Genomic DNA, 13,784 nt, shown 5'->3' with positions numbered 1-13,784 from the left:
CACCACACGTGACCTCATATGATGAGTCACAGTCCAAAATCCAGTCAAAACTTGGTTTCATTTGTAAAATTATATAAAATGTTGTATAAAATTACCCTCAGGCTCTATGTATATGGTGGGTATGAAACATAAATGAGTTTTGTGTTTAGACTTGAGTCCTGTCCCCAAGATATCTCATTATGTATATGTAAATATTCCAAAATGTGAAACACTTCTGGTCCCAGGCATTTCAGATAAGGGATACTCCACCTGTATAAACGTTATAAAAAACTGCATCATCATAGATTACATCTAGATTGGCACATATATTCCTGTTTTCTCTGGGAATTTGGATTTCCATTATTACATGTGAACTCGAGCTCTTTTCTGTCTTTCTTTGGGGCTCTTTCTTGACTTGCTTTAGAAGTCCAAGTAGAACTTTTGAAAGATGGCCTTTCACACACATTTAAGGTCTTTTCAGGATTGTTAGAAGACCAAATCTCTTCCTTTCTTTTTCTCCCTGTTGTTTCTTTTGGGTTTGATATAAATATTTTCCTCAGGAAAAACATGTGTACTGCAATTTGAGTAATTACTTCTTTTAATAATTTTTCGTATTTGAAATTCTCTTTCAGATTAGTTTGCATTTTTTTGTGTATGACTGCTGAATTCTGATAAAGGGAATCTTCTATATTATAATTGAGTATGTAATATTAAAGTGTGTTTCCTTTAATTTTTCTTGAGGATTTTTTCTGTTGTATATATTTGTCACAGTACACATTTGAAAAAACAAGTTTTGGTGTCTCTGTCTCTTGTTACCTAACTTACTGCCCAATAAGAATCATCACTGACCACTTTGAATGTCAGTGTGTTTTGAGGTAGGGATCAGGTGAATCCAGACTAGTGATGTTCTAGTATTGCCTTGTGGAGTACTTCCTGACTACTGTATCATATTAAAGAATAACTGGGCCGGGCAGGGTACCTCAAGCCTGTAATCCCAGCACTTTGGGAGGCTGAGGTGGGTGGATCACGAGATCAGGAGATCGAGACCATCCTGGCTAACATAGTGAAACCCCATCTCTACTAAAAATACAAAAAATTAGCCAGGTGTGGTGGCGGGCGCCTGTAGTCCCAGCTACTTGAGAGGCTGAGGCAGGAGAATGGTGTGAACCTGGTAGGCGGAGCTTGCAGTGAGCCGAGATCGCACCACTGCACTCCAGCCTGGGCAACAGAGTGAGACTCCGTCTCAAACAAAAAAAGAGAAAAAAGAAAATGTTGTAAGTAGTACTATTTAAACTAGTTAGGTAAAAGTACATCCCCCATCAGTGTTTCCTACCTAAAAACCAACTTACTTAAATAGAGCTTTGAAATACTTAGAAGTCTCTTCAACCTCTGCTGTCCAAGAACTTCATCTCTTCTTTGTTTTTCCTTGGTTCTTCAATTATTTTAGTTGTCATTTTAGTTTCCAGTATCATTTATGTTTCCTTACCAAAACTCTGCTTAATAAGAGTTGCACTTTAAAGGAGAACTTAAAACATCAGCCAGTCTAAAGTGATGGGATAAAATAAAGAGTCTAGGCCAGGCACAGTGGCTCACGCCTCTAATCCCAACTCTTTTGGAGGCCGAGGCAGGTAGATCACCTGAGGTCAGGAGTTCAAGACCAGCCTGGTCCATGTGGCGAAACCCCATCTCTACTAAAAAAAATACAAAACTTAGCCGGGCGTGGTGGTGCACCTGTAAACCCGGCTGCTCGGGAGGCTGAGGCAGGAGAATCCCTTGAACCTGGGAGGTGGAGGTTGCAGTGAGCTGAGGTTGTGCCATTGCACTCCAGCCTAGACAACAAGAGTGAAACTCCATCTCAAAACAAAAGAATAATAAAGAAGCTAATTTGAACCACAAGATAAAACAGAATTTTCTGAGTTCGTTACATGATTATGAAATCCACACCCAGGAACTTTGGATGATTTCATAATATCTATTACTGTCTGTCTCAGTTAACCAAGTATCCTAAGTGCTTTATGTGAAAAATTGGAACAGAACCAAGAAAAACTTTTACTTGGGGAGCCACTTATCAAGGGAAAAAAATAGTAAATTTTATTTTTATAGTATGAAAATTTTGATTATCCTTAAATTTTTTTTTTTTTTTTTGAGACGGAGTCTCGCTCTTTCGCCCAGGCTGGAGTGCAGTGGCCGGATCTCAGCTCACTGCAAGCTCCGCCTCCCGGGTTCACGCCATTCTCCAGCCTCAGCCTCCTGAGTAGCTGGGACTACAGGCACCCACCACCTTGCCTGGCTAGTTTTTTTTTGCATTTTTTTAGTAGAGACGGGGTTTCACCGTGTTAGCCAGGATGGTCTCGATCTCCTGACCTCGTGATCCACCCGTCTCGGCCTCCCAAAGTGCTGGGATTACAGGCTTGAGCCACCACGCCCGGCTGATTATCCTTAAATTTTTACTTCAATTTTGGGATACTAAGCAAAGATGAAATGTTCAGGCCTTTTTTTCCCCTGGCTTCCTGGAGATGGCAGTAGAATACATACAGAAATTAAAACTGGTTTTAGGACTTGGTTTTATAGATAGAGTAGTTTATCAAAGAAAATCTCCTGAAGTATTTGCTTTTCAGAAATAATACATATTTTTAAATTTTAAAAAATATATGGAATTAACTCTGTTACTCATTTCTGATCCAGAAATGTGATCCTTTTTCTCAGTCAACTTTTTTCTTAACTCTGCTGTAAACTAGCTATGTGTCCTTGAGGAAATTTCATTCATTCTTTTTTTAAAAGAGACAAGAGTCTTGCTCTGTTGCCCAGGCAGGAGTGCAGTAGCACGATCATAGCTTACTGCTTCCTTGAACTTCTGGGCTCAACTGATTCTCCCACCTCAGCCTCCTGAGTAACTAGGACTGTAGGCTTGTGCCACATGCTCAGCTAATTTTTTTTTTTTTTAATTTGTTATAGAGTCAGGGTCTTGCTAGTTTTTCCAGGCTAATCCTGAACTCCTGGCCTTAAGTAATCTTCCCACCTCAGCCTCCCAAAATGCTGGGATTACAGACTTGAGCCATTATACCTAGCCTGAGCAAATTTCTTTATCTCGACCTTGTATTTGCTCTAAAGTTATGAGAGACTAAATCATATGCAGATAACCATTTGCTAGATTATATAGTAAAATGCTTTTAATGATAAAATTATCCTAATCCCATTTAATTTTGTTTTTAATTGAGAAGACACACTGGAGGCCTTACCTCCTGAAAATATGGTCCCTGAAACAATAGCTTGTTATTAATGCAAAACCTTGGACTCTACCCCAGATTCTACATTTTAACAAGATCACCAGATTTCTCACATGCATGTAGTTCAGGGGCAATCACATGAAACCGCACTTACTGTTGATAACAAAACTATTAGTGGATTTGAATCATTCTTACCACCAACATTGTGCCAAGCCCACTCTTTCAAGAATTAAGAAATATTTATGAAATATTTTCAAATCTGCAAATGGTAACATCTTAGTATAATTTCAAAAGTACTAATTAGCCTTATCAGTGCAAGTTAAATACCTTAAATCATGTGTTTCTCTTTCTGCAACTGGAAATAGACTCCTGTTAAGAGCAGAGTTTTCTTTGAAGCTATAGCATAAGCACAGTGAACAACGTGTATTTCTTTGCTTATGCTCCTTTAGACCAGTAATAGGTACAGTCATTTTACTTATGTAGTGTCCTGACCAGTGAATTTGGATGGATAATTTGTCAGATACTTCATGTCTGAAATAAAGCCGTTAAATTGAAGACAATGACAAACAGGTTTTAATGTAGGCATTATTGCTCCTTCATTTGTAGGATGAAACAAGCTGCTCAGAGTATTTGAGCCTGAGACAGTGTGACTCATGCTTTAAAGGAGCAAAAAAATTCTACCTTTTTTATCCTCTTGAGAATGACTAGTAAAAAAGTCAGTCCTTCCCAGCATCTAGCTTTGAGCCTTTGGGCAACTATGTATGATGGGCTCTGTTGCAAGGATTCTGCTGTCATTCACATTCCCTGACAAATCAAACCTTGCCTATGTGGGGAGGTATGTCAATTTTGGTCAGAAATGGGAATGGTGAGGAGAGATCTCTTTTATCCATGCAACTTTTGGCACCAAACATTCTTCTATCCATCAGGCTTGAATGTATCCATCTTACAGTGTGAATCCTGCTGTAACTGAAAGGATGAAATAAGATTACCTGAAAGCATTCTGAAAGTGGCAAAGTTGGATAGGCAAATGTATTTATTATTAATAGTAAATTAGTAGAGCTTTGAAAAAGTATAATCTTGCATTGCAGCAATTTCCAGTTTATGTACTACCAAAAGTAGAGTATCAAGCTTGTTATGGAGTTGAAGCTCTGACTGAAAGTGAACTTTGTCGCTTATGGACTGAAAGTTTATTGCATTCCAACAGCTCATTTTATGTTGGTAAGTTATACAGAAGTCTTTGTTCTCCTTTTTAATTTCCTTGTAATTACATACTTGTAAATTCAATTATGAATACTTCTATTCTGTACTTTTTTACTTTAGTTTTTATGTATGTATGTATTTATTTTTAGACAGGGTCTCACTCTGTTACCCAGGCTGGAGTGTAGTCATGTGATCATAGCTCACTGTAACCTCAAACTCCTGGCCTCAAGTGATCCTCCTGCTGCAGCCTTCCAAGTAGCTGGGGCTGCAGGCATGTGCTACCATGCCCAGCTAATTTTTTTGTTTTTTATTGAGATGGGGTCTCATTATGTTGCCCAGACTAGTCTTGAACTTCTGGCCTCAAGCAATCCTCCTACCTTAGCTTCCAAGAGCTCTGATATTACAGGGATGACCTACCATGCTGACCTATTTTAGAAATACTTATTTAATGGTATAATCAAAAATATACATTTGTTTTCTAAAACAAGCTTCTTTTAAGGGTACTGTTTAATTGGTCAACTATTGATCTATACATTTATTTTGAAATTTTCTTATAATGACACTGCTTTTAAAACCTCAAATATTTTGATGAAATGACTTTTTCCTTTGTTTTTGTTTTGTTTTTCTGGGGCATGGGGATTAGGCTGGAATTCAATTGGCATTGGCTCAGTTCATGTACACTTAACATCCTCACATAATAGATTACTTACTAGTCATTATTGGTAGTATTTCCTCCCACTGGAATGTCCAGTATCGAACATCTCAATGCATCCCATAAATCTCAATCCCTCCTAATCATCTCAGACTACTCCTCTGTGTAGTCTTTTGCTTCTTTGATCTCTCAGTGCGGTCTTTTACTTCTCTGTGAATTGTTACTTTGTACTTTATTGTTCTCTCTTAACACCTATCCCTTCTTCCTGTTAGACAATAAACAGCTTAACGTCAGAGTCTGATAAAATTCTGTATTGAGTCTAATAAAATTTTGTATTATAGTGGTTAGCTTGATTGCTTGTATGTAATAAATGCTATGAGGGTTTGTTTCTTAAAGAAAGGTTATTCACTTAAAATGTTTTTCCTGTTTTGGTTAATCAGTATTTTGTTTTCATGTTTTATGAGAGTATTAAGTAGATAATTGATTCTTTCTGCTTAACTCAAAAAAGGAAGTAGCTAAATGCACTAATTGGTGATAGGCTGCCTCCCTCCTCTTCCTTCATAAACATACTCGAAGTTTTTGTAGTAATTTTCAGTCTATAACCAGAATTTCAATGTTCCTCCAAAGACCTCACAATCTCAGTGTTAGCTACTTGAATGCAATTTGCCAGCCATATCATTTTAGGAAAGGACCAAATAAAAACCTATGAGTGAAATTTTGTTTAAAGTACTGACAGAGAACAGAGATTCATGACCAAAAAAAAAAAAAATTTAAGGTTTCAGTTTTTAAATGTACAGTTTAACGTCAACTGTGTGGATTACTTCATCTTAATTATTTTTTAAAATCCTAAGTAATCCTAACTGCTGATTATTCTCTGTGAATCCTATCCTCTTGTAAGCCTTTCATTTCAATGTACTGGGATAGTATTTTTGGCTTCTGTGCCAAGTGTTTGGTGAAAAGCATATATTGTGTGGTTGTGGGATTTTGGTTTGTTTGGGGTTTTTTGGTGGGGTGTAGGTATGCGGGGGCGATATGTTTTAAAATACTATTTTAAAAACATCTGAGTTTTTGAGTTTTTTTAAATGTTGTTATAATACCCTTTTAATTTAAGGAAGATGTTCAAGAAAATCACTTGAAGTGCTTTTAAAAGTGGAGATTGCTGGCCCCACCCTGGAGTGTCTGATTTACTAGGTCTGTACTGGGACCTGAGACTTTCTCAGGTGGTACTGATGCTGCTAGTTTAGGGACCACACTTTGAGAATCAATTCTATAGCTTATAGTCTCTTTTTCCAGTAGAATAAACACACTTGTGATTTGTTTGTTCGCTTTGCTTTGCTATAAACCTGTTCCCCACTTTACCTAGTTGCAGTACTCTTTTTATCTTTTCCCTATAAAAACTTCAGGATTTACTCCTTTAAGACAATTTCCCACATAGTCTCATCGCAACTTCTGCATCCACCCTCCAACCCTATAATATTTATCAATTCTATATAGTTGACATACAGGCAGTCCTCACTTGGCTCACAGTTTCAATAAGCACAAGTTTTAGTTATGACTGTGTGTTAACAGTAATTGTATAAAGTATAAGCTTCACTGCTGGCTCTTCAGTCCACAGATCACTACATAAATAACAGGCACATCATGATCAGTGACCAGTCATGTCACTTCTTTCAAAGTCTGTTTATAATTGGTTATTGTGTACCCATTGAGCTCATGCACAGAAAGCAGAGTGTGCAGTTGTGTTGACTCTTTGTCTCCCAGTGATACACCCATGTGATATTTTACCAAAGTAGGTAATCAAAAGAATCGGCCAACAAATATTAAAGCAAAGCAAAGAAACAAAAGGGGATACTGCCAGAAGTGAAATTTGAATGGAACATAAATGGAATTACAGAGGAAATAGCAGAGACTGGGAATGTTGGCACTGCTATTGTTCCAGTGACTCTAGATTTGCTGCTGCCAGACAAACTTAGTGAAAGCGTTGTGACATAAAGGATGAACAAGTGACACTGGCATAAGATTTTACACTAAACAAACTCCTGAAGATAATTTCATGATATTGAGAGCACAAAGGATACAGTGTCGGAAGCTGATCCTTAGGAATATAACGGTTCACCATGGCATTGAAAAGATGCATCCAGCCAGGTGAGGTGGCTCACGCTTGTAATCCCAGCACTTTGGGAGGCCGAGGCGGGTGGATCATTTGAGGTCAGAGTTAAAGACTGGCCTGGCCAACATGGTGAAACCCTGTCTCTACTAAAAATATAAAAAATTAGCTGGGCAGTAGTCACTTGTGCCTGTAGTCCCAGCTACTCAGGAAACTGAGACAGGAGAATCACATGAGCCTGGGAGGTGGAGGTTGCAGTGAGCCAAGATCACACCACTGCACTCCAGCCTGGCCAACAGAGTGAGCCCCTGTCTCAAAAAAGAAAAAGAAAAGATGCATTCTTCCTAGTAACAAGTTGTGCAAGAAGGTAACAAGCACTGTTCAAACTGCTCTTCACTAACGTTTCATAAAGAAATAAAACACTTTAGTGTTTTGAATTAAAGTGTACTAAAATATTTTACTGTTCTGTTCATTTTCCTGTATATTTATGATTGATAGTTTATAGTGTTTTGACAAAAATTTCAAAGGTAACCAAACAGTTGTAATTTTCCCCATTGATTGTTAAAATTGTAGGGTTTCAGCCCGTATGGTCATTTTTTTTTTTTTTTTTTTTTTGAGACGGAGTCTCGCTGTGTCACCCAGGCTGGAGTGCAGTGGCGCGATCTCGGCTCACTGCAAGCTCCGCCTCCCGGGTTTACGCCATTCTCCTGCCTCAGCCTCCGAGTAGCTGGGATTACAGGCGCCCGCCACCACGCCCGGCTAGTTTTTTGTATTTTTAGTAGAGACGGGGTTTCACCATGTTAGCCAGAATGGTCTCGATCTCCTGACTTCGTGATCCACCCGCCTCGGCCTCCCAAAGTACTGGGATTACAGGCTTGAGCCACCGCGCCCGGCCCGTATGGTCATTTTTATGGTCCCCACACTGCATGCAAAGCAAGGAGTCACTATACACATATGAATGCATGTATGCTTGTATATGTTTATGTGCATATATGTATGAATGAATGCTTGTATATAAAGTCTTTATTTTTATTATACATAGATTTTATTTGTCCTCTCTAAATTAGTGCTTTCCAACCTTGATGCAGATAAATATTTGTACAGCACACTGTGATATATAAGAGAGATTGCTTGTAGCTGAAGGGCAATAGCCAGGGAGCTTTTGCCATCCCCAGCATTGCTTAGCTGCCTGAAGGGCTGAGGTGATGAGTATCTTAAGCACATATATATCTTATTTGAGGCCAACAGATTAGAAAGCTCCAATGTTGAGAGAGTTGTGAACTCCTTGAGGAGGTAGATCCTCAGAGCACTTAGTATGGTATTGTCTGTATAGTTATTTTTGACAGACCATAATTGACACACACTATAATACTTTTTTAAATGAATTTCTTTCAAAAGGTAAGAACTATTAGTCTTCTCAAAGACATAATTAGTAAACATCTAAAAGTTATGCTTAATATTTCCTTTCTGTGGTTATTAAATCATTACAATGTGTCTTTGTTATTAGAAATGCCACTGTGTAATGAGTGTAATCAGTGTATGAGCATAAAGCAAATGAAAGGGGGCTTGGTAAGAAAATGAAACATTAAATTATGTGCAATTTTAATTGTCCCAGTGATTGACATCAGCTTTCCAGGTAATTTGTTTTGAGACCTAAATATTAGGAGTTAAAAAGATAAAAACAATTTGTTTTCAACATTGATACGTGTTAAATTCTCATCATGCCAGTTGATGTTTTTAACTATGGTACAATACCTACGATTTTTGTGTTGACTTGATCATATAACATTTAACCCGGAACTATCTTTTATGTCACTCTTCCTTGGTATATTTCAGGACCTTAGTATCAGCTCTCAACCTGTTTTGTTTTAGAACATATGCATTACTTTTTAAAACAAAAGCATCATATTGAGAATTTGCTGTTTTGTTTTTTGGAATTCTAGATTCACATTGTGTTTGTAAAAAAAAGTAAGAGTCGGGGCCGGGTGCTGTTGCCCACACCTGTAATCTTAGCACTTTGGGAGTCCAAGGCAGGTGGATTGCTTGAGGCCAGGAGTTCGAGACCAGCCTGGCCAACATGATGGAACCCCATCTCTACCAAAAATACAAAAAAAAAAAGATAGCTGGGAGTGGTGGCGGACAACTGTAGTCCTAGCTACTCAGGAGGCTAAGGCACAAGAATAGCTTGAACCTCAGAGGCAGACATTACAGTGAGCCAGGATCTCGCTATTGCACTCCAGCCCAGGAGACAGAGCAAGACTCTGTCTAAAATAAATAAATAAATGAATAAGACTTTGGCCAGGCTCAGTGACTCACGCCTGTAATCCCAGCACTTTGGGAGGCTGAAGCAGGTGGATCACCTGATGTCAGGAATTCAAGACCAGCCTCACCAATGTGATGAAACCCAGTATCTACTAAAGATACAAAAAGTTAGCCGGGCCTGGTGGTGGGCACCTGTAATCCCGTCTACATGGCAGGCTGAGGCAGGAGAATCGCTTGAACCCAGGAGGCGGAGGTTGCAGTGAGCCAAGATCATGCCTCTGCACTCCAGCCTGGGCAACAAGAGCGAAACTTTGTCTCAAAAAGTAAGACTTGGAACTGACTGCTTTGATTTTTTTTTTTTTAAACTGTAGGAAATCTTACAGTGTCCTTTAATAAATTTTTTTTTTTTGAGACAGAGTCTTACTCTGTCACCCAGGCTGGAGTGCAGTGGCACTGTATCGGCTCACTGCAACCTCCGTCTCCTGGGTTCAAACAATTGTCCTGTGTCAGCCTCCCAAGTAGCTGGGATTACAGGCGCCCACCACCATGCCTGGCTAATTTTTTAATATTTTTAGTAGAGGTGAGGTTTCACTATGTTGGCCAGGCTGGTCTCGAACTCCTGACCTCAGGTGATCTGCCTGCCTCAGCCTCCCAAAGTGCTGGGATTACAGGTATGAGCCACTGTCTCAGCCTAATTAAAAAATATGAAGCCAGATTTTCATAATCTAATTTTTACCTTCAGAACCAAGTGTGTCTTAGAAAGCCCCTGTACATTTGATTTTATCTGCTTGTTTTCATAATATGTACTTATTTCTCCTCACAAACGCCATACAAATGTAACTTTAATAGGAATTAGAAACACCAGTATTTTAATAGTTGTTGTTCATAAATTGTAGGCTTTGAAATGATTTTGTATGTTTGGACATGTGTAAACTTTTATATATTCAGCAAATATTTTAGAATGAATATAAATGTTTTATAATCTGAATTATGTCATTTTAGAATATAGCTGTACTTAAGACTTAATAAAATGTATATTTCTACTAAATATAAAATTTATTTACAGTTATTAAAATTTGTAAAAGCATCTTTAAGGAGACAGGATAACTTGGTTTTTTGTTTTCTAAATACTGCAATTGCTTGTTCTTTTTAAGTTTGATATTTTATTTTAGGGCATATTGATGCATTTACTTCAAAACTTTTTCTGCTGGAAGAAATTACTTCAGAAGAATTAAAAGAAAAGCTTTCAGCACTCAAGTAAGAAAGTTTACTTTGTGGTGAGAATTGAAAAACTTGTTAATGTGATCATTAATTTTTCTTTAAATATTGTTTAAGCTTAAAGTATTTTCAAGACTTTTAATCCTTTTATGTATAGAGGTCTCATTGGACCCAGTTTTGTTTTGTCTTGTTTTCGTTCTTTGTGTTTTTGAGACAGAGTCTCTTTCTGTCACCCAGGCTGGAGTGCAGTGGTGTGATCTCGGCTCACTGCAGCCTCAGCCTCCCTGGTTCAAGGGATCCTCCCACCTCAGCCTCCTGAGTAGGGACTACAGGCATGCAGCAGCATGCCCAGCTCATTTTTGTATTTTTCGTAGAGACAGGGTTTCACCATGTTGCCTGGGCTGTTTTCAAACTCCTGAACTCAAGCAATCTGCCTGCCTCGGGCTCCCAAAATGCTGGGATTACAGGCATGAATCACCATGCCTGAGCAGCAGTATGTTTTGTTTTGTTTTTGTTTGTTTATTGATAGATGACGGTTATATATATTTTGGGGTACATGTGATTTTTTTTTTTTTTTTTTTTTAGATGGAGTTTCACTCTTTTTGCCCAGGCTGGAATGCAATGGTGCAATCTTGGCTCACTGCAACCTCCACCTCCCGGGTTTAAGCAATTCTACTGCCTCAGCCTCCCGAGTAGCTGGGATTATAGGCATGCACCACCATGCCCAGCTAATTTTGTATTTTTAATAGAGATAGGGTTTCTCCATGTTGGTCAGGCTGGTCTCGAACTCCCGATCTTAGGTGATCTGCCCACCTCGGCCTCCCAAAGTGCTGAGATTACAGGTGTGAGCCACCATACCCAGCCTTACATGTGGTATTTTAATACCTATATACAATGTGTAATGACCAAATCAAGATAATTGGAATATCCTTCACCTCAAACATTTATCTTTGTGTTAGTAACATTACAATTCTTCCCTTCTAGCTATTTTGATATATACACTAAATTATTATGAATTGTAATTTCCCTACTATGGTATTGAATACTAGAAGTTACTCCTCCTGTCTAACCCCTTAACCAACTTCTCATTTCTCCCATCCATTTCCTTCTCAGCCTCTTGTAACTGCTATTCTGTATCTCCATGAGATCCACTTTTTTTGGCTTCCACATATGATTGACAGCATGCAGTATTTGTCTTTCTGTGCCTGGTTTATGTAACGACTTCCAGTTCTATCCATGATGCAAATACCAGAATTTCATTTCTTTTTTTTCTCTTTTTTTTTTTTTTTTTTTTTTTGAGACGGAGTCTCGCTCTGTCGTGCAGGCTGGAGTGCAGTGGCCGGATCTCAGCTCACTGCACCGCCTCCGGGGTTCACGCCATTCTCCTGCCTCAGCCTCCCGAGTGGCTGGGACTACAGGAGCCGCTACCTCGCCCGGCTAGTTTTTTGTATTTTTTTAGTAGAGATGGGGTTTCACCGCGTTAGCTAGGATGGTCTCGATCTCCTGACTTTGTGATCCGCCCATCTCGACCTCCCAAAGTGCTGGGATTACAGGCTTGAGCCACTTGCACCGGGCCAGAATTTCATTTCTTTTATGGCTGAATATACCTCTGTGTGTGTGTGTAGGTGTGTGTGTGTGTGTATGTGTGTGTGTGTGTGTCTGTAATCACATTTTCTTTATTCATTCATCCATTGATGGAGCCCAGACCCAATTTGTGATCTGTTTATATTATCTCCATCTCCAAATTAAATATAATGCCAGTAGCACCAGCCCTTCTACTTAAGACAAGGGAGGCTACAGCCAAAGTGGCCACTGTGCATGGGAAGCAAACATTTTACTCCATTACAGGAAAGGGAAAGGATAGTACAGTGAAAAACTCTGATAGTCTAACTTCTCAAAGTTTGCCCTTCTACTAAGCGTTACTATACACGAGACTGAAATGAATTTATCGTGCTCAGAACTCTAAATGTCTAAATGCAAAGGAAAATAACTTATGAACTTTATCTCATTTTCATCTCACAAATTCCTAGGAAAGGCTGGTGGTAGTATTATCTCCATTTTATATATGAGGAAATATTAGAGTGGTGTTCCCTAGAGCACACGGCTAAGCTAGTTGCAGCCTTGGCAGTTAATATGTTTGATTCCTACTTAAGAGAAGAAATGGTTCTGACTTCTACTAGCTGCATAGTTCCAGCCTTCACAGGTTTGACATAGTTTTTTAAGGGTCCCAGATCCAAATTTGAACTCTCTGCCTGCTTCAGTATGTCTGCTTCTATTACAAGGACTGCTTCTCTTGAACAGTAACTCTTTTTTATATATGTGAATAGAAAAGCTTTTCCATACCCTAGTCTGTACCTGCCTTGCTTTTCCCAAAGAAAAACATTTTTTAAAAAAAGAAAGGAGGAGGTCGGGCACAGTGGCTCATGCCTGTAATCCCTGCACTTCGGGAGGCTGTGTCAGGAAGATCACTTGAGGTCAGGAGTTCGAGACCAGCCTGGACAACATGGTGAAACCCCATCTCTACTAAAAATACAAAAATTAGCCAGGCGTGGTGGTGGACACCTGCAATTCCAGCTACTTGGGTGGCTGAGGCAGGAGAATGGCTTGAACCCAGGAGGCGGAGGTTGCAGTGAGCCGAGATCGTGCCACTGCACTCCAACTTGGGCAAAAAGAATGAGACTCCGTCTCAAAAAAATAAAAATAGGGAGGGAGAGAGAGAGAGAAGAAAAGAAAGAAAGAAAGGACCGATGGACGGACTTCAGGTCTAGAAGAACTACTGAAGAAATTTTTAAAATAATACCTGTATTTGGCCAGGCGCAGTGGCTCAGGCCTGTAATCCCAGCACTTTGGGAGGCCGAGGTGGGTGGATCACGTTAGGAAATCAAGGCCAGCCTGGCTAACATGGTGAAACCCCATCTCCACTAAAAATACAAAAAATTAGCCAGGCGTGGTGGCAGGCACCTATAGTCCCAGCTACTCGGGAGGCTGAGGCAGGAGAAGGGTGTGAACCCGGGAGGCAGAACTTGTAGTGAGCCAAGATCACACCACTGCACTCCAGCCTAGGCTACAGAGCGAGACTGTCTCAAAAAAAAAAACTTGTATTTCCCTTTAGCTATCCTATCACGAGTGGGTGGCTTCT

The 13,784-nt window shown here is 39.4% G+C and overlaps 1 protein-coding gene across 40 annotated transcripts in view; it reads left to right on the top strand.

Annotated features, from left to right (window-relative positions):
* ICE2 (interactor of little elongation complex ELL subunit 2) overlaps window positions 1-13,784 on the top strand; it is a 57,267-nt gene that overhangs the window by 32,564 nt on the left and 10,919 nt on the right. For 27 of the 40 annotated variants that reach the window (XM_073995925.1, XM_045397275.3, XM_073995939.1 and 24 more), the window contains 2 exons: window positions 4,295-4,424; window positions 10,600-10,684. In XM_073995925.1, the coding sequence (XP_073852026.1) occupies window positions 4,295-4,424; window positions 10,600-10,684 (215 nt within the window). Of the gene's footprint in view, window positions 1-4,294; window positions 4,425-6,169; window positions 6,342-6,851; window positions 7,204-10,599; window positions 10,705-13,784 lie in introns of those variants that run through there. The other 13 variants (XR_012415009.1, XR_012415012.1, XR_012415007.1 and 10 more) reach the window with 4 other exon arrangements.

Source organism: Macaca fascicularis, chromosome 7 (assembly GCF_037993035.2).
Source record: "Macaca fascicularis isolate 582-1 chromosome 7, T2T-MFA8v1.1".
NCBI lineage: Eukaryota > Metazoa > Chordata > Mammalia > Primates > Cercopithecidae > Macaca > Macaca fascicularis.
The sequence above is the reverse complement of the archived record's forward strand: the minus strand, read 5'-3'. Positions and strand labels throughout refer to the sequence as shown.